Source organism: Hylobates moloch, unplaced genomic scaffold (genome assembly GCF_009828535.3).
Source record: "Hylobates moloch isolate HMO894 unplaced genomic scaffold, HMol_V3 SCAFFOLD_9, whole genome shotgun sequence".
NCBI classification, from domain to species: Eukaryota; Metazoa; Chordata; class Mammalia; order Primates; family Hylobatidae; genus Hylobates; species Hylobates moloch.
Window position 1 is genome coordinate 26,812,070 of NW_026652284.1, and position 20,881 is coordinate 26,832,950.

The 20,881-nt window shown below is 44.8% G+C and overlaps 1 protein-coding gene and 1 non-coding gene across 3 annotated transcripts in view; both read left to right on the forward strand.

Moving 5' to 3' along the window:
* The window catches only part of GMEB1 (glucocorticoid modulatory element binding protein 1), a 56,713-nt gene that overhangs the window by 11,017 nt on the left and 24,815 nt on the right, over nucleotides 1-20,881 (forward strand). Inside the window, exons 2-6 of one of the 2 annotated variants that reach the window (XM_032759528.2) lie at nucleotides 4,668-4,825; nucleotides 11,774-11,886; nucleotides 13,314-13,438; nucleotides 14,659-14,762; nucleotides 18,355-18,512. In XM_032759528.2, the coding sequence (XP_032615419.1) occupies nucleotides 4,698-4,825; nucleotides 11,774-11,886; nucleotides 13,314-13,438; nucleotides 14,659-14,762; nucleotides 18,355-18,512 (628 nt within the window). In that variant the 5' untranslated portion in view covers nucleotides 4,668-4,697. The remainder of the gene's footprint in view (nucleotides 1-4,667; nucleotides 4,826-11,773; nucleotides 11,887-13,313; nucleotides 13,439-14,658; nucleotides 14,763-18,354; nucleotides 18,513-20,881) is intronic. The other variant, XM_032759529.2, reaches the window with a different exon arrangement.
* Nucleotides 11,369-11,494, forward strand: LOC116814000 (small Cajal body-specific RNA 24). The gene has a single exon (XR_004371107.1). It is a non-coding gene; the product is annotated as a small Cajal body-specific RNA 24 (non-coding RNA).

A 20,881-nucleotide genomic window follows, 5' to 3' on the forward strand; every position in this document is an offset into this window, starting at 1 on the left:
GTCTTGGCCTCCCAAAGTACTGGGATTACAAGTGTGAGCCACCGTGCCTGGCCCCTTTCTAGTTTTAAGGCTTTAAGTTGCAGAAGTTCATATTCTGTACTGTAATACCTTGCAGTTAACTTTTTCCCCGCATATCCAATAGTGTCATGTATCTCTTTTCCTTCTGTAGTTTCTTAAGAGCAGATGTTGTTGCTCCTCATGTCTAAGGAATCTAACTCTAGCTGATGTGAGGTAGAGACGCAATATAATATTTGTTGAACTGTCCGTAATGATGAGCCATAAGCTGTATAGCTTATCCTAGCTGCCTAAGCAAATTTATATCCCCCCCAGATAGGAAGGCAGAAAGTTCTAGAAGTGGCCAGGCATGATGGCTCACACTTTTTTTTTTTTTTTTTTTTGGGGGGGGGGTAGCAGTTTCATTCTTGTTGTCCGGGCTGGAGTCTGATGGCATGATCTCGATTCACCCACCACAACCTCTGCCTCCCGGGTTCAAGCAATTCTCCTGCCTGAGCCTCCCAAGTAGGTGGGATTATAGGCATGCGCCACCACGCCTGGCTAATTTTTTTGTATTTTAGTAGAGATGGGGTTTCTCCATGTTGGTCAGGCTGGTCTCCAACTCCCGACCTCAGGTGATCCGCCTGCCTTGGCCTCCCAAAGTGCAGGGATTACAGGCGTGAGCCACCCCACCTGGCCAAATGGCTTACACTTGTAATCACAACACTTTGGGAGGCCAAGGCTGGATGATCACTTGAAGCCAGGAGTTCAAGACCAGCCTGGGGCCGGGCGCGGTGGCTCACGCTTGTAATCCCAGCACTTTGGGAGGCGGCTGAGGCAGGAGAATAGCGTGAACCCGGGAGGCGGAGCTTGCAGTGAGCCGAGATTGCGCCACTGCACTCCAGCCTGGGCGACAGAGTGAGACTTCGTCTCAAAAAAAAAAAAAAAAAAAAAAGACCAGCCTGGGCAACATAGTGAGATCCTGTGTCTATCTTTAAATAAATAAATATAAAAATAAAAAAGAAAATTCTAGAAGTCTTTTAGGGTAAGGTGAGTCACTAATTGGACAAAAATGTATTGCATATCTGCTGTGTGCTCAGATTTGTTTACAAAGGTTCAGATAAGCAGTTTTGTAGATAAAATATAAGTCTGATATTTGAAAACCATTTATTACACTCCTGTCCTGGGCACCATGGTAGCCTTGGGGGAATTGCTGAATAAGAAAAGCAATCCTGGCCAGGTGCAGTGGCTCATACCTGTAATCCTAGCACTTTGGGAGGCTGAGGTGGGCGGATCACGAGGTCAAGAGATCAAGACCATCCTGGCCAATATGGTGAAACCCCGTCTGTACTAAAAATACAAAAATTAGCTGGGTGTGGTGGTGCACGCCTATAGTCCCAGCTACTCTGGAGGCTGAGGCAGGAGAATCGCTTGAACCCAGGAGAGGGAGGTGGCAGTGAGCTGAGATCATGCCACTGCACTCCAGTCTGGGGAACACAGCAAGACCCCATCTTAAAAAAAAAAAAAAAAAAAAAAAAGGCGGCCAGGCGCGGTGGCTTACGCCTGTAATCCCAGCACTTTGAGAGGCCGAGGTGGGTGGATCACAAGGTCAGGAGATCGAGACCATCCTGGCTAACACGGTGAAACCCCATCTACTAAAAATACAAAAGATTACTCGGGCCTGGTGGCGGGAGCCTGTAGTCCCAGCTACTCGGGAGACTGAGGCAGGAGAATGGAGTGAACCTGGGAGGCGGAGCTGGCAGTGAGCTGAGATGGTGCCACTGCACTCCAGCCTGGGTGACAGAGCAAGACTCCATCTCAAAAAAAAAACAAAAACAAAAAAACAATCCTTGGAATCCTTGACCAGGCATGGTGGCTCATCCCAGCAATTTGGGAGGCCGAGGCGGGCAGATCACCTGAGGTTGGGAGTTCAAGGCCAATCTGACCAACATGGAGAAACTCCATCTCTACTAAAAATATAAAAATTAGCCGGACATGGCGGCACATGCTTGTAATCCCAGCTACTCTGGAGGCTGAGGCAGGAGAATCACTTGAACCCGAAAGGCGGAGGTTATAGTGAGCCGAGATTGTGCCATCATACTCCAGCCTGGGCAACAAGAATGAAACTCTGTCTAAAAAAACAAAACAAAACGAAACACAATCCTTGCTTTCCCAGGATGTACAGACTGAGGAGGAAAAGCCAACAAAGTGAGATGATGGTTGTGATGGGGGTACTGCAGGTGCTGAGAGATCAAGAACACAAACTCAAACCTAGTGAAGGAATTCACAGAAGGCCTCCCCAAGGAAGTGATGTTTCAAGAAAATCACAAAATGGCTAGCAGGGACTAGCCAAAAAGGAAGGGAAAGAGAATTGCTTGAACCTGGGAGGCAGAGGTTGCAGTGAGCCAAGATCATGCCACAGAACTCCAGTCTGGGCGACGGAGCGAGACCATGTCTCAAAAAAAAGAAAATATTTTAGCAGTGGCTTTATGGAGAAGTGAGCTTTGAACTGGACTTTGAAGGGAGAAGATGAGGGAGAAAGGCATTAAAGGCATTTCAGGCTTAAGGAATAAAAGGCAAAGAAATGTAAAGGTACATTATGATATGCTCAGAGTACATTAGGTAGCTGGTATGGTATTAGGACTTAAGATTCTTGGGGTATGATAGTTGCAGATAAGACCAGATGAGTATTTTGGGGCCATTGAGAGAAATTCAGAGTGCCATGCTTAAGTATGTGTGTTACAGGCAAACAAGTGCTGCAGGAGAGGTGAGATGTGGATTAGATCTTCTGACTACACTTTTTTTTTTTTTTTTTTTTTTTGAGACGGAGTTTCGCTCTTGTTGCCCAGGCTGGAGTGCAATGGCATGATCTTGGCTCACTGCAATCTCCGCCTCCTGGGTTCAAGCAATTCTTCTGCCTCAGTCTCTCAAGTAGCTAGGATTACAGGCATGTACCACCACGCCAGGCTAATTTTTTGTAGTTTTAGTAGAGACAGGGTTTCTCCATGTTGGTCAGGCTGGTCTCGAACTCCCAACCTCAGGTGATCCACCTGCCTAGGCCTCCAGAAGTGCTGGGATTACAGGTGTGAGCCACCACGCCCGGCCCTGACTACACGTTTTGTACTCAAACTTGCATCCATTGTGTGCCTACTCTGTTCAGGCACAGTCGCAGTCATCTTTACATACTCACATATTAAAATAAATACAGTGCTCTTACCTATACTCTCTTAAGTGACTCTCTTTTCAACCGTGAAGACTAATAACTGCAGAATATCTTGGGGTCCTCTGAGTTTTCATTAAGATGGGGACAATGCTTGGAGTAACTTTAGAGTCAAGGAGCACATGGTGCTGGACATTGGTGTCCTCACTAAATCTGCAGGGGAGATATTGGGCAAGATTATCTCTCCATTCAGTCTGAGGCAAAGAGGTATTAAGAAGTCCCAGGCGTGGTGGCTCACACCTGGAATCCAGCACTTTGGGAGGCCGAGATGGGTGGATTATTTGAGGTCAGGAATTCAAGACCAGCCTGGCCAACATAGTGAAACCCCGTTTGTACTAAAAATACAAAAATTAGCTGAGTGGTAGTGGTGCACACCTGTAATCCAAGCTACTTGGGGAGGGTGAGGCAGGAGAATCGCTTGAGCTTGGGAGGCAGACATTGCAGTGAGCCGAGATCACGCCACTGCACTCCAGTCTGGGTGACAGAGACCCTGTCTCAAAAAAAAAAAAGTCTTAGACGTCATACAAGTGAATTCAGCATTTATTAAGCAACTACATGATAAAAGTCATCTTCTTCCCATGCAGCTCAGTTCAGTCTCCCTCCACAGATACTAAGTATTTTAAAGGACGGAGAACTTGAGGCAAAATGGCTGTTTGCACAGAAAGTAGATGTGATTCCTAATTTCCAAGAGCTTCCTGTTTGGTGTGGAACTGGTAATGTGCTACAAACCAGCTCTCTAGAAAAACAAAATACTCTGATTTGTAGTGCTTGTCAATTTCAGGTCTGTTTACGCCCAGCATCGCAGATTTCAAGCTGTCAACTTAGTGTCACTAAACTCAAAGTTGGAAGAGATATGTATGCACAATGGGTTCTCAGGAGCTGTTAGAGCTTGCTGCAGAACACCATGGGGTGAGTCACACGTACTAAGAAAACCTATACTACCAAGTGACTGTTGAGGCGTTTCTGGAAGGATCAGAGCCTGTGATAGCCCGTCTCACAGTTCCCATCCTTTTTAGAGGCCCATGATCTCTAGGGTGCTCTAGGCATTATCTTGGCATTCCTTTCATATGGTTGATTTCTTTTCTTTTCTTTTTCTTTTTCTTTTTTTTTTTTTTTTGAGACGGAATTTCACTCTTGTTGCCCAGGCTGGAGTGCAATGGCATGATCTCGGCTCACCACAACCTCCACCTCCTGGCTTCAAGCGATTCTCCTTCCTCAGCCTCCTGAGTAGATGGGATTACAGATACGCGCCACCATGTACCCGGTTAATTTTGTATTTTAGTAGAGACAGGTTTTTCCATGTTGGTCAGGCTGGTCTCGAACTCCCATCCTCAGTCGATCCACCTGCCTTGGCCTCCCAAAGTGCTGAGATTACAGGTGTGAGCCACCATGCCCGGCCTATTGACATCTTTTCAAACCGGATTAAGTTATTGGTGCTTCTTGTTCCCTACAGCAGTCCCAGCTATCTGACTTCATGTGAAAGATGGCTAATGCAGAAGTGAGTGTCCCAGTGGGGGATGTGGTTGTGGTACCCACTGAAGGAAATGAAGGGGAGAATCCTGAAGATACTAAAACCCAAGTGATTTTGCAGTTACAGCCTGTGCAACAAGGGTAAGTGGCTAGAGATTTGGGTATTCTGAAGTATTTTGGGAAGTTTCAAGGGTGGGGAAATTATAACTTTGTGGTTGCTTAGCACAATGGAACATTTAACATCAATCAGAGCTGGCTCAGTTTTCATCTGTATAATATACTGTATTGCGTGCTGTATTTGTCATTTTAATACTTATTACCAACGGTTACTTGTTTCCTTGTATCTGCTTCTCTTCTCCACTTTGAGCTCCTTGAGGGTAAGTTGCATGGCTCCCTCATCTTATTTTATTATTATTTTTCTTGAGACAGAGTCTTACTCTGTCACCCAGGCTGGAATGCAGTGGTGCAATCATAGCTTACTGCAACCTCAAATTCCTGGGCTCAAAAGATCCTCCCACTTTAGCCTCCTGAATAGCTGGGAATATAGGCACATGCCACTGCACCTGGCTGACTTTTCTTTTGTTCTTTTTTCTTTTTTTATTTTCATAACATATTTTATTTAACTCAATATACCCCGCACATTATCATTTCATCACATACTCAATTTAAAAATTCCAGGCCTGGCCGGGCACAATGGCTCACGCCTGTAATCCCAGCACTTTGGGAGGCCAAGGCGGGTGGATCACGAGGTCAGGAGATCAAGACCATCCTGGCTAACATGGTGAAACCCCGTCTCTACTAAAAATACAAAAAATTAGCTGGGCGTGGTGGCAGGCGCCTGTAGTCCCAGCTACTCGGGAGGCTGAGGCAGAAGAATGGCGTGAACCCGGGAGGCGGAGCTTGCAGTGAGCCGAGATCGCGCCACTGCACTCCAGCCTGGGTGACAGAGCGAGACTCCGTCTCAAAAAAAAAAAAAAAAAAATTCCAGGCCTACATGGATGGAGCTGGAAGCCATCATCCTCACCAAACCAACACAGGAACAGAAAACCAAACACTGCATGTTCTCACTCATAAATGGGAGTTAAACAATGAGAACACGTGGACACAGGGAGGGGAACAACACACGCTGGGGCCTGCCGGGGGGTGAGGGGGCGAGGAGAGGGAACCTAGAGGACGAGTCAATAGGTGCAGCAAACCACATGGCACAGGTATACCCATGTAACAAATCTGCACGTTCTGCACATGTATCCTGGAACTTTAAATAAATAAATACATAAAAATTCCAGTTCTAATCCCACTCTTACACAGTTATGATTCTTTTTTTTTTTTTTTTTTTGAGACGGAGTCTCGGAGTCTCGCTCTGTCTCCCAGGCTGGAGTGCAGTGGCGCAATCTCGGCTCACTGCAAGCTCCGCCTCCCGGGTTCACGCCATTCTCCTGCCTCAGCCTCTCCGAGTAGCTGGGACTACAGGCGCTCGCCACCACGCCAGGCTAATTTTTTGCATTTTTAGTAGAGACGGGGTTTCACCGTGGTCTCGGTCTCCTGACCTCGTGATCCGCCCGCCTCGGCCTCCCAAAGTGCTGGGATTACAAGCGTGAGCCACCGCGCCCGGCCCCACAGTTATGATTCTTCAGCATAACCATGAAAGCATGATTTACTTCAGAGTTCAAATGTTGACTTTTTTATTTTTTGTAGAGATAGGGGTCTTGCTTTGTTGCTCAATTTATCTGCACTATTTACAGAGGTTCCTTATATGTTTACCAAAAGATGGTGTAGCTACAGTCAGATGGTATCAGGCAAGGCAATGACGTAAATTCTCTGAACCCCATAGAGGGGAAATTATCAAGCTGAGTCTAGCACCTACTACAATACAATGTATTATGAAGGTGTTGGAAAAAGATAAGATTTAAAAAGGAGTTCTTTTTGTTGTTGTTGTTGTTGTTGAGGTGGAGTCTCACTGTATTGCCCAGACTAGAGTGTAGCGGTGAGATCTCAGCTCACCGCAACCTCCGCCTCCCAGGTTTAAGTGATTCTCCTGCCTCAGACTCCCAAGTAGCTGGGACTACAGGCTCCTGCCACCGTGCCTGGCCAATTTTTGTATTTTTAGAAGAGATGGGGTTTAGCTGAGATCATGCCACTGCACTCCAGCAGTAGGTGACAGAGCAAGACTCTGTCTCAAAAAAGAAACAATACAATAATGTAGACTTACCTTTAAGCTCTAGTAAACATAATGATGATTTGTAGGGAATGTCAGTATCTTATGATGTCTTAACGTTTTGAACATATTTCATGACTTTTGACTATGGCCATAGTAGATACAGAGAATTAAGCTCAATCCATCACTATCCTGAGTTACTTTAGATAATTTTTCTCTGATAAAAATCTTGTTCACGGCCAGTCATAGTGGCTCACACCTGTATTCCCAGTACTTTGGGAGGCCGAGGTGGGCGGATCACAAGGTCAGGAGTTCGCAACCAGCATGACGAACATGGTGAAACCCCGTCTCTACTAAAAAATACAAAAATTAGCTGGACGTGGTGGTGCATGTCTGTAATCCCAGCTACTCAGGAGGCTGAGGCAGGAAAATCACTTGAACCTGGGAGGCGGAAGTTGCAGTGAGCCAAGATTGTGCCATTGCACTCCAGCTTGGGCAAAAGAGAGAGACTCCGTCTCAAAACAAACAAACAAAAAAAAGAAATCTTGTTTACTTGTAAAAATATAGACTACTTCCTACTTGCCACCGTTAAGTGCAATTTATTGGTTGTTGAAATTACTTGGCTGAGTGCAGTGGCTCATGCCTGTAATCCTAGCACTTTAGGAGGCCAAGATGGGAGGATCTCTTGAGCCCAGGAGTTCAAAACCAGCCAGGGCAACATGGCGAGACCCTGTCTCTACAAAAAATTTAAAAATTAGCTAGGCGTGGTGGCTCACACCTGTAGTTCCAGCTACTCAGGAGGCTGGAATGATCACTTGAGCCTAGGAGATGATCACTCGAGCCTAGGAGATTGAGGCTGCAGTGAGCTGTGATCATGCCACTGCACTCTAACCTGGGCAACAGAGTAAGACCATGTGTCAAAAAAACAAAAAAGAAAAAAAAAAGGCCGGGTATGGTAGCTCACACCTGTAATCCCTACACTTTGGGAGGCCAAGACGGGCAGATCAGGAGTTCGAGACCAGCCTGGCCAACATGGTGAAACCCTGTCTCTACTAAAAATACAAAAATTAGCCGGGTGTGGTGGCACGTGCCTGTAATCCCAGCTGCTTGGGAGGCTAAGGGGGGAGAATTTCTTGAATCTGGGAGATGGGGGTTGCAGTGAGCCGAGATTGCACTACTGCACTCCAGCCTGGGCGACAGAGCGAGATTCTGACTCAAAAAAAAAAAAGGGGCATTATTCATACATGAGAATGTATTCTTTTTTTTTTTTTTTTTTTTTGAGACGGAGTCTCGCTCTGTCGCCCAGGATGGAGTGCAGTGGCGCAATCTCGGCTCACTGCAAGCTCCGCCTCCCGGGTTCACGCCATTCTCCTGACTCAGCCTCTCCGAGTAGCTGGGACTACAGGCGCCCGCCACTACGCCCGGCTAATTTTTTTTTGTATTTTTAGTAGAGACGGGGTTTCACCGTGGTCTCGATCTCCTGACCTCGTGATCCGCCCGCCTCGGCCTCCCAAAGTGCTGGGATTACAAGCGTGAGCCACCGCGCCCGGCCTGAGAATGTATTCTTTTAAGAGATTTTTCACATAGTGGTCAACTTAGGATGAGTTTACCAATCTTATTTGAAGCAATGGTTTCTCATGTTTATCACAATCCTCATTCCCTGTATAGCCATTTATTGGGTGCTTTGCCATGTTCCAATCAGTCAACTACATGCTGGGCATACAAAATTGAATAAATGAATAAGCCATAATCTGTGCACTTGGGGACCTCTTAGCCTGTGCTCAAGGAGAGACAGACAGATAAACAAGCATATATTGTGATAGGTGTTATGACAAAACCCAACGTACAGCTGGGTCACAAAGGAGGAAGTAAGTGATTATACTGAAGGGATTGGGAAGGAAAGAAAAGCATCCTAGAGGCTACTTATTAAAAGACAGATAGGAGATTGGTGCAGTGGATCATGCTTGTCATCCCAGCATTTTGGGAGGCAGAGGCAGGAGGATCACTTGAGTCCAGGAGTTCAAGGCCAGCCTAAGCCACATAGGAAGACCCTGTCTTTATAAAAAAATACAAAAATTAGCCAGATATGGTGGCATATGCTCGTAGTCTCAGCTACTCAAGAGGCTTAGGTGAAGGATTGCTTGAGCCAAGGAGATTAAGGCTGCAGTGAACTATGATCGCACCACTGCATTCTAGCCTGGGCAACAGAATGAGACCCTATCACAAAAAAAAAAAAAAAAAAAAAAAAAAAAAAAAAAAAAAGACAGTGGAGAATAATGTTCTGGGAAGTGGCAGAAGTAAAAGAAAGAAGGTATAAGAAGGTGGCACTTTTGGGAACCACAAATAGTTTGGCAGTGCCGGGGCCTGGATTTTAAGGTAAGGTTTGGGAAGAGTTGAAACCAGGGGCCAGATCTTAAAGAAGCTTAAATATCATACAAAGGATTTGGAGCTTTATTTTAACAATGAGGAGAGAGGGTGTTTGAGGGATTTTAAGGAGGGAATCACATGATCAATCTGGTGGGAATGTAGAAGATTAGTTAGATGCAAGGATACTAGTCTAGAGATGATAAGGCCTGAATTAAGGCAGTAGCAGTGGAGATAGAGACAGGGAGGGAGGATGGATAGTGTTAAAGTGATGCATCTAGCAGGATTTGGTGACTGACTATGTGGAGTTGAGAAGAAGGAAATGAAACAAATCTAGTTTGATTCCTAGATTTCTGTCTACAGTGTGCTGAGTGGTGCTATTAACAAGGATGGAGAGTATAGGAAGAAGAATAGTTTGAGGGTGGGTGGGAAAAGGGAACTTGCTGGTTATTTTAGACACAGTGAATTCAACAAAGTCCTGTGGGACTTCCAAATGTATTTATTTGGCTGGGCACAGTGGCTCATGCCTGTAATCCCAGCACTTTGGGAGGCGGAGGCAGGCAGATCACCTGAGGTCGGGAGTTCGAGACCAGCCTGACCAACATGGAAAAACCCCATCTCTACTAAAAATACAAAATTAGCCGGGTGTGGTGGCGCATGCCTGTAATCCCAGCTACTTGGGAGGCTGAGGCAGGAGAATCACTTGAACCCAGGAGACAGAGGTTGCGGTGAGCCAAGATCGCGCCATTGCACTCCAGCCCGGGCAATAAGAACGAAACTCTGTCTCAAGAAACAAACACACACACAAATGTATTTATTCATTTAGCAGTTGGGTATGTTTGAGTGTGAAATTCAGAAGGGAGGTCTGTGCTAGAGGTGTCACTGTGGAGGTAGTCATTGATACAAAGGAGAATATTCGGGCGGTGCTTTCAAGTAACAAGATGCAATAATTAGCACATCAGGTTTATTACAGAAATTAGATAAAGGATGTTGATTGTTGATATATCAGGTTACGTTATCTGAGCCCATAAATGTAGAGATATCTTGGAGACATCTGCATTATATAACCTTCTCTAAGTGGTGCCTCTAGTCACTCCTAGTTACTTTGGATGTAGTTTCTCTCTTACTTTTCTTCCACTAAGCTTTGCTCATGTCAGTAGTTTGGTTATGGTACCTTAAAAGATGCTAAAATACTAAAAACAAACAAACACCCCACTACCACCCCTGGCAAAATACACCGTTTCCAGCAAGGGACATCAGCTTTTTAGTCAGCGTGGTTCTTCCTGTCTCAAACTATCTGCTGGTACTACTTTTTAGTCTTTTCAGGGTAATTCCATAATATGAATTAGTTGTGTACTTGTAGCAGTACTATGCCCTGGGCATTTAAAGTTTTTTTTTTCTTTTTTTTTTTTTGAGACGGAGTCTTGCTCCATCGCCCAGGCTGGAGTACAGTGGTGTGATTTCAGCTCACTGCAACCTCCGCCTCCTGGGTTCAAGTGATTCTCCTGCCTCAGCCTCCTGAGTAGCTGGGACTACAGGCGCGCCACCATGCCTGATTAATTTTTCTATTTTTAGTAGAGATGGGGTTTCACCGTGTTGGTTAGGCTGGTATCAAACTCCTGACCTCGTGATCCACCCACTTTGTCCTTCCAAAGTGCTGGGATTACAGGTGTGAGCCACCGCACACAGCCTAATATTTTGTATTTTTAGTAGAGGTGGGGTTTCACCATGTTGGCCAGGCTAGTCTCGAAGTCCTGACCTCAGGTGATCTGTCCACCTTGACCTCCCAGGGTACTGGAATTACAGGTGTGAGCCACCACGCCCGGCCCATTTAAAGTTATGAAAGGAGCTGGGTGCGGTGGCTCATGCCTGTAATACCAGCACTTTGGGAGGCCAAGGCAGGTGGATCACGAGGTCAGGAGATTGAGACCATCCTAGCTAACACAGTGAAACCCCGTCTCTACTAAAAATACAAAAAAAATTTAACCGAGCGTGGTGGCGGGCGCCTGTAGTCCCAGCTACTTGGGAGGCTGAGGCAGGAGAATGGTGTGAACCCGGGAGGCGGAGCTTGCAGTGAGCCGAGATCGCACCACTGCACTTCAGCCTGGGTGACAGAGCAAGACTCCGTCTCAAAAAAATAAATAAATAAAAAGTTATGAAAGGAGCAGACATTTATTTTTATTCAGTGTTTTCTCAAGGTGAAGGTAACTGTAAATGTCCTAGAGAAATATTGTAGCTTTATGTTCACCCTTTGCAACTAAAAAGCGTGGATCGTTCCACTACTGAGATTTAAAAAATAAAGTTATGAAGGGAAAAATCTGGTGTAATACAGTAGCAAGTGGTGGTATAAATAAATAAGTAGCAAAAATTACTTTCCTTTGAGGTGAGGAGAGTTGTGGATTCATTTCCATGGTAGAAGCTGCTAAGCAATCCTGGGAGGTTTGGAGTTTAAATACAATGGGAAACTAGTCAGAGTTATAAAGTATATTTATTTTATTTCTTTTGAGATAGTTTGAAACAAATTTCTTAACCCCATGCTGTGAATATTAATTTTTTCATGATTTATGTAGTTTGTTTATCGATGGACACTTTTACAACAGGATTTATGAAGCTGGGTCGGAGAACAACACGGCAGTTGTAGCAGTAGAAACCCACACGATTCACAAAATTGAAGAAGGGATTGGTAAGGTTTTTTTTTTTTTTTTTCTGTCATTCTAATACCTTTGACCTTAGCTTCCTTGGTTGAGTTTTCTTGCCATCTGTGCCCTATGTTTTTCTCCCATCCCTGTGTGCCCTACCAGTACTACAGCCCTCGATTTTGATGGTGGTACATCTTGAGACACCACTTACTAAGATGCTAGGGTCGTCAGTTGGTTAATGTCAATTTGGAAGGGTAACTGAAAAAACTTTTTGTCGATAAAAATCCCACATAGAAATTGGAGCCTCAAAAAAACTTTTTGTCGATAAAAATCCCACATAGAAATTGGAGCCTCAAAGTTGATCCCTGTCATTAAATAAGTTGTTGATGACTGATGAGGTATCGTCTAGAAGGCAGTCGGTGGAAAGAAACTGAAATTTAACAAACCTCAGTTTAAATCCCAATTTCTCATCTCTAAGTGTGTCTTTGGGAAAGTCAGGTAGCCTTTCTGAGGCCCATATACTTATATTTAACACCTAGGAAACAATTAATTAATTAATTAATTAATTAATTTAAAAAATACCTGGCCGGGCGCAGTGGCTCATGCCTGTAATCCCAACACTTTGGGAGGCTGAGGCAGGCGGATCACCTGAGGTCAGGAGTTCGAGACCAGCCTGGCCAACATGGCAAAACCCTGGCTCTACTAACAGTATAAAAATTAGCTGGGCGTAGTGTGGGGCACGCCTGTAATCCCAGTTACTCAGGAGACTGAGGCAGGGGATCCCTTGAACCCGGGAGGCGGAGGTTGCAGTGAGCTGAGGTTGCACCACTGCACTCCAGTCTGGGCAACAAGAGCGAGACATCATCCTAAAAAAATAAATAAATAAAACCACCTACACGAGGCGAGGTGACTCACGCCTGTAATACCAGCACTTTGGGAGGCCAAGACAGGTGGATCACTTGAGGTCAGGGGTTCAAGACCAGCCTGGCCAAGATGGTGAAACCCCATCTCTACTAAAAATGCAAAAATTAGCCGGGCGTGGTGGTGTGTGATATATGGTTATAATCCCAGCTACTCAGGAGGCTGAGGCAGGAGAATTGCTTGAACCCAGGAGGCAGAGGTTGCAGTGAGCTGAGATCACGCCACTGCACTCCAGCCTGGGTGACAGAGTGAGACTCCATCTGAAAAAAGAAAAAAAGAAAAAAACACCTAGGAAACAATCATTGCTTCACAAGTCTGTTGTAAGAACTAAACCAGATTATGTGCGTAAAATACATAGTATGGTGTCTGGCACACTGTGGGAGCTTGGGAAGAGATAGCTCTTAGGCCATACTTCTTCCAGAGGATTCCTAAATGATACCAACAAGAGTGAAGTGTTAGTCCCTCAGAGGGACCAGGAGACTAGAGATTTTGAATTTCAGCTTTGGGGAAGAGTTGTTTGATAAATAACTCGTATTTTTTCTGTTTTCAGATACAGGCACTATAGAAGCAAATGAGGATATGGAAATTGCTTACCCCATAACGTGTGGGGAGAGCAAAGCCATCCTGCTCTGGAAGAAGTTTGTGTGTCCGGGAATAAACGTGAAGTGTGTCAAGGTAATTGTCTCTTCCATGCTGAAGCCAGTTGTGGGACTCCTTGTTCTCAAAGGGTGTGAGTTCCGTGCATCCGTTTTATCTTCCACTATGTCAGTTATTTTTATTTATTTTTATTTTTTTATTTTGTCGCTATTGTCCTAATGTGTTGCAATAGAAAAAATAAGAACTTTGGGTCGGGTGTGGTGGCTCATGCCTGTAATCCTAACAGTTTGGGAGACCAAGGTGGGAAGATCACTTGAGCCCAGGAGTTCAAGACCAGCCTGGACAACAATGGTGAGACCTTGGCTGTCTTTTTTTTTTTTTTTTCAGGCAGTGACTTTCTGTTGCCCAGGCTAGAGTGCAGTGACACGATCTTGGCTCACTGCAGCCTCCACTTCCTGGGTTCAGGTGATTCTCCCACCTCAGCCTCCTCTGTAGCTGGGACCACAGGTGTGCACCACTGTGCCTGGCTAATTTTCTGGGGGAGATGGGGGGTTTTGCTATGTTGCCTGGGCTGGAAAACCTCGCATCTTCAAAAAAAAATATTGGCTGGGTGAGGTGGCTCATGCCTGTAATCCCAGCACTTTGGGAGGCTGAGGTGAGTGGATCACCTGAGGTCAGGAGGTAGAGACCAGCCTGGACAACATGGTGAAACCCCATCTCTACTAAAAATACAAAAATTAGCTGGACGTGGTGTTGGGCACCTATAATCCCAGCTACTCCGGAGACTAAGGCAGGAGAATCACTTGAACCTGGGGGCAGAGGTTGCAGTGAGTTGAGATTGTGCTGTTGCACTCCAGTCTAGGTGACAGAGTGAGACTCTGTCTCAAAAAAAGAGAAAAAATTATTAGATTGACTAGCCAAAAAAATATATTATTGATAAAAATAGAATTGCTTATTCTGTCTTCATTAGGGCTGGATAGATTATTTCAGTTTATCTGAACAGCCTTTGTTTGCCACACTAGACCTGATTCCAGGCATAAATGGATTTTAGATATTTATTAATATATTTATCTCTGATCTCTGCATGTATTCTGTGGCTTTGTACCAGGAATTGAGAGTGTCCTCAGAGAAGGATCGTCTTCTCTAACACAATAGTACAGGAGGTTGGATAATACAAGGCTTAGGATGTCATCTGGGTATTTTTTTTACAAATGATGTAGAGTTATCATTTCATTATTTCCGCTCTTGGCCTGCCTAAGTTGACATTAGACTCTTTGGACTTTTCTTTTTACTTTCAGTTCAATGATCAGTTGATCAGCCCCAAGCACTTTGTTCATCTGGCTGGCAAGTCCACCCTGAAGGACTGGAAGAGAGCTATTCGTCTAGGTGGAATCATGCTCAGGTAAGCTCTAATGTCAAGCACGTACCTTTCAACAAACTTCGGGGCACGTAGTCATGCTAGAATCTGGGCTTTTCTCTTTAGGTTGACATTTTTATTCTTTATGAAGGATTGGCTTGAGCAATCCATGCATTATTTGACTTTAATCAACTTAAAAATCCTGGGAGACAAGATTGATTTTTTTTTTTTTTTTTTTTCTGAGATGGAGTCTCACTCGTCGCCCAGGCTGGAGTGCAGTGGCATGATCTTGGCTCACTGCAACCTCCGCCTCCCGGGTTCAAGCAATTCTCTGCCTCAGCCTCCCGAGTAGCTGGGATTACAGGTGCCCACCACCACGCCCAGCTAATTTTTTGTATTTTCAGTAGAGACGGGGTTTCACCATGTTGGTCAGGCTGATCTTGAACTCTTGACCTCATGATCCACCTGTCTCGGCCTCCCAAAGTGCTGGGTTTATAGGCATGAGCCACCGTGCCCAGCCTCTTCTTTGTTTGTTTTTGAGACAGAGTCTTACCCTGTCACCCAGGCTGGAGTGCAGTGGCGCGACCTCGGCTCACTGCAACCTCTGCCTCCCGGGTTCAAGCAATTGTAGTTTTTAGTAGAGACGGGATTTCACCATCTTGGCCAGGCTGGTCTTGAACTCCTGACCTCGCGATCCACCCACCTCAGCCTCCCAAAGTGCTAGGATTACAGACGTGAGCCACTGTGCCCGGCCATTTAATTCTTTTTAACGGGGAAAATAAAAAAAGAATAACATTTTTAAAAAGAAATAAAAAATAAAAAATAAAATAATTATTTTTAAGGAATGTCTTTCAAGAAAAATCCATAATGCTTGTAGAGATTCAAGCATAAAGATGTTTATTACATTATTTATTAATGTAAAAATTATAGTCTGCTTTAATATATAGTCAAAAGACTTCTAAAGTCAATTATGGCTTGTCTAAATTTATATGAGTAGATACTATGGAATATTTTGCAGTTATTAAAATATTTCTGAAGAGATTTTACATGGAAAAACGCTTAATGACAATTTGAAGGAAGAAAAATGTAAAATTCATTAAACTGATTTTGGCTGTGTTAAGACATACATATGTAAGTAAAATTTAGTAGAAGAAAATATGCTAAAATGTTGACATTGTCTGTGTGTTGTAGGATTTTTTTTTTTTTTTGAGACGGAGTCTCGCTCTGTTGCCGCCTGGAGTGCAGTGGCGCAGTCTCGGCTGACTGCAACCTCCGCCTCCCGGGTTCAAGTGATTCTCCTGCATCAGCCTCCCGAGTAGCTGGGACTACAGGCGCCTGCCACCATACCCAGCTAATTTTTGTATTTTTTTTTTAGTAGAGACTGGGTTTCATCATGTTAGCCAGGCTGGTCTCGATCTCCTGACCTCCTGATCCACCCGCCTTGGCCTCCCAAACTGATGAGATTACAGGCATGAGCCACCACGCCTGGCCTAAGATTTTTTAAAAAGAGCAATTGAAAAAAAAAAAAAGCCCATGTTCTGTCACTAAGGCTGGAGTGCTTTGGCATGATCAGCCTCAATCTCCTCAGCTCAAGCAGTCCTCCAAAGTAGCTTGGACTACAGGTGTGAGCCAGTGTGGCCAGCTGAAAATGCTAAATATTTTCTTAACATAGGTTTTTTTTTTTTTTTTGAGTTGAGATCTCGCTGTGTCGCCCAGGCTGCAGTGGCACGATCTCAGTTCACTGCAACTTCCGCCTCCCAGGTTCAAGTGATTCTCCTGCCTCAGCTTCCTGTGTAGCTGGGATTACAGGAGCGTGCCACCACGCCCGGCTAATTTTTGTATTTTTAGTAGAGTTGGGGTTTCACCATATTGGTCAGGCTGGTCTCGAACTCCTGACCTCGTGATCCGCCCGCCTCAGCCTCCCAAAGTGCAGGGATTACAGGCGTGAGCTACCGTGCCCAGCCTTTTTTTTTTTTTTTTTGGGGGGGATTTTTTTTTTTTTTTGACAGAGTTTTGCTCTGTTGCCCAGGCTGGAGTGCAGTGGCATGATCTCGGCTCACTGCAATCTCCACCTCCTGGGTTCAAGTGATTCTCATGCCTCAGCCTCCCGAGTAGCTGGGATTACAGGTGTGCACCACCACACCCAGTTAATTTTTTTGTATTTTTATTAGAGACGGGGTTTCACCATGTTGGCCAGGCTGGTATTGAACTCCTGACCTCAAATGCTCTGCCCACCTCACCTCCCAAAGTGCTGGGATTACAGGCGTGAGCCACCACACCCCACTTTTGTTGCCAAGGCTAGAGTGTAATGGCGTGATCTTGGCTCACCGCAAACTGTACCTCCTGGGTTCAAGCAATTCTCCTGCCTCAGCCTCCCAAATAGCTGGGATTATAGGCATGCGTCACCATGCCCGGCTTATTTTGTACTTTTAGTAAAGATGGGGTTTCTCCATGTTGGTCAGGCTGGTCTCAAACTCCCAAGCTCAGGTGATCCACCCGCCTTGGCCTCCCAAAGTGCTGGGATTGATTACAGGTGTGAGCCACCACGCCCAGCCCACATCATTTTTGTAGTCAGAGACACAGAAACATTATTTGTGTTCTTTTTGTTTTTATTTAAAAAATTTTAAAATTATTTTACTCCTGTGCTTCCAACAAAACATTATTTTTTAAAAAATTTTTCAGATGATTTGTCTGCAGAAATTAGTAATTCAATGAAATTGGGAAGGAATACCTTTATTTTTATTTTTATTGTTTATTTATTTATTTATTTGTTTGTTTATTTATTTATTTTTGAGACAGGGTCTAACTCTGTCACCCAGGCTGGAGTGCAGTGGTGTGATCTCGGCTCACTGCAACCTCAGCTTCCCAACTCAGGTGATTCTTCATCCTCATCCTCCCAATTAGTTGGGACTACAGGCATGAGCCACCAGGCCTGGCTGATTTTTGTATTTTTTATAGAAATGTGGTTTCACCACATTGCCCACGCTAGTCTCAAACTCCTGAGTTCAAGTGATCCCCCTGCCTTGGCCTCCCAAAGTGCTGGGATTACAGGCGTGAGTCACTGCACCTGGCTGAGGAATACCTTTAACTTTGAGTTTTGTTGTTCTTGGCGGGTTTTATTTACCCAGAAAGACAAGCATATGCCAATTTTCCCCAAATGTAAAAAAGAGTCAGAATACTAAAAAATCTTCAGTGAAAGCCACATGATATTATAACATAGAATTACTATAATTAAACTACCCCATGGTTTCGCTCATGGCCTATAATAACGTTTTGTGGATCCAATTATAAGGACATTTTCCAGAGTGGGTTTAGTATAGTGAACTTTTTTCTGTATTCCTAGGAGAGGTTTTTAAAAGACTGAAACTTTATGTCTGTGAAAGTGGCACCAGATCTTGCTGGAATACTCATAATGAATAAACTACGGAGGGAGGAAGAATACTGGTAAATGTGGGTAGGACCAGTGAAAATTTAAAGCCTCAATTAGAATTTTTGCAACCTAATGACGTCTAACACTGTTAGGTTTCACTGATCTACACCATAGACTCAGCAGTGTTGTCCCTATTTTTCCCTGAGGCCTAGTTCCCACTAGATGAAGTATAGGCTGAACTGGTACTTCTTGTCTCCCTTTGCACAGGAAAATGATGGACTCCGGACAGATTGATTTTTACCAACATGACAAAGTTTGCTCCAATACCTGCAGAAGCACCAAATTTGATCTTCTGATCAGCAGTGCAAGAGCTCCAGTGCCAGGACAGCAGACAAGTGTGGTTCAGACACCCACTTCGGCTGATGGTAGGGGGTAGGAAACCACCTGAAAACCCACTGTGTTTTTCAGCAGAACTTTCCTCCTTATTTCTCCCTTGTGTGTGTGTATATATATATATATATATATTTTTTTTTTTTTTAATTTTAATTTTAATTTTAATTTTTTTTGAGACAGTTTTGCTCTTGTTGCCCAGGTTGGAGTGCAATGGCGTGATCTCAGCTCACTGCAACCTCTGCCTCCTGGGTTCAAGTGATTTTCCTGCCTCAGCCTCCCGAGTAGCTGGGATTACAGGCATGCGCCACCATGCCTGGCTAATTTTGGATTTTTAGTACAAACGGGGTTTCTCCATGTTGATCATGCTGGTCTTGAACTCCCAACCTCAGGTGATCCGCCCACCTCGGCCTCCCAAAGTGCTGGGATTACAGGCATGAGCCACCATGCCTGGCCCCTTGCATATTCTTAATTTCAATTCTCATGAACACTGATGTGCCTTGTCGTAGAGTATGGTAATCTTGGATGGGATTCCATGCTTTGGAAACATGCTTTGTTTTCTTCCAAATGATTCCTATTGGCCAGACCTCCTCCTTTGTTTTTTTTTCCTTACAATGCATTGTAAGCATTAGAAAGGTAGTTCAGTAGTTACAATACTTACATAACAGTTTCACTTTGGTGCCTCTTGGCATATTAAGGTTGAATTAGGCTGTTTTGAAAAATGCTCTGCAGGCTGGGCGTGGTAGCTGACACCTGTAATCCCAGCACTTTGGGAGGCTGAGGGAGGCAGATCATGAAGTCAAGAGATCGGCCAGACGCAGTGGCTCACGCCTGTAATTCCAGCACTTTGGGAGGCTGAGGCGGGCGGATCACGAGGTCAGGAGATTGAGACCATCCTAGCTAACACAGTGAAACCCCGTCTCCACTAAAAATACAAAAAAATTAGCCAGGCGTGGTGTTGTGCACCTGTAGTCCCAGCTGCTGGGGAGGCTGAGACAGGAGAATGGCGTGAACCCAGGAGGCGGAGCTTGCAGTGAGCCGAAATGGCGCCACTGCACTCCAGCCTGGGCTACAGAGCGAGACTTCGTCTCAAAAAAAAAAAAAATGAGGTCAAGAGATCGAGACCATCCTGGCCAACATGGTGAAACCCCGTCTCTACTAAAAATACAAAAATTAGCCGGACATGGTGGCGTGCGCTTGTAGTCCCAGCTACTTGGGAGGCTGAGGCAGGATAATTGCTTGAACCTGGGAGGCATGGGAGGCAGAGGCTGCAGTGAGCCAAGATCATTCCACTGCACTCTAGCCTGGCAATAGAGCAAGACTCCATTTTCAAAAAAAAAAAAAAAAGAAAAATGCTTTGCAGTTGGGCTTCATGGCTCACGCCTGTAATCCCAACACTTTGGGAGGCTGAGGCGGGAGGATCACCTGAGGTCAGGAGTTCAAGACCAGGCTGGCCAACATGGTGAAACCCTGTCTCTACTAAAAATACAAAAATTAACCGGGTGTGGTGGCGCATGCCTGTAATCCCATCTACTTGGGAGGCTGAGGCAGGAGAATCGCTTGAACCCGGGAGGTGGAGTTTGCAGTGAGCCAAGATCGTCCTACTGTATTCCAGCTGGGGTAACAGAGCGAGACTCTGTCTCAAAAAAAAGGAAAAAAGAAAAATGCTTGCTTTACTAGTAGTCAACACAGGAGGTAGATTAGGATGATGAGTGGTTTTCACCCGTTAAACTGAGGTGTATCAAAGACAATATGATTGGCTGGACAGGACTCTGGATACCCCACTGTAATGATTGGAGTTGTCTGCTTGGAGGGGCTCCAGATTACCAGGTTGAGGCTTCCCACAGATGAAACAGATGAGCACACTTAACTTCAGTATTGTCGAGTTTGGTACTAGGGCTCCTTACCATCCAAGAAAGATGTAACTGTAAGATTATTATTAAGGATTCAGTTAGTCCAGCTGGAGACTTACTATAGTTGGATAAAATGTATCTCAACTACTGTTATAAGACTTACAAATATGCCTGAGAAAAGTCACAAGATCTAAAATGTTAGGGACATACACTGTGCTTGTAAATTGACCTCTTTTTTTTTTTTTTAAGACAGACTCTTGCTTTGTCACCCGGGCTGGGGTGCAATGGTGCAGTCTTGGCTCACTGCAACCTCCACCTCCTGGGTTCAAGCAATTCTGCCTCAGCCTCCCGTGTAGGGAGATTACAGGTGTCCACCACCAAGCCTAGCTAATTTTTTGTATTTTTAGTAGAGATGGAGTTTCACCATGTTGGCTAGGCCGGTCTCGAACTCCTGACCTGAGGTGATCCACCTGCCTCAGCCTCCCAAAGTGCTAGGGTTACAAACGTGAGCCACCATGCCTGGCCTTTTTTTTTTTTTTTTTTTTTTTTTT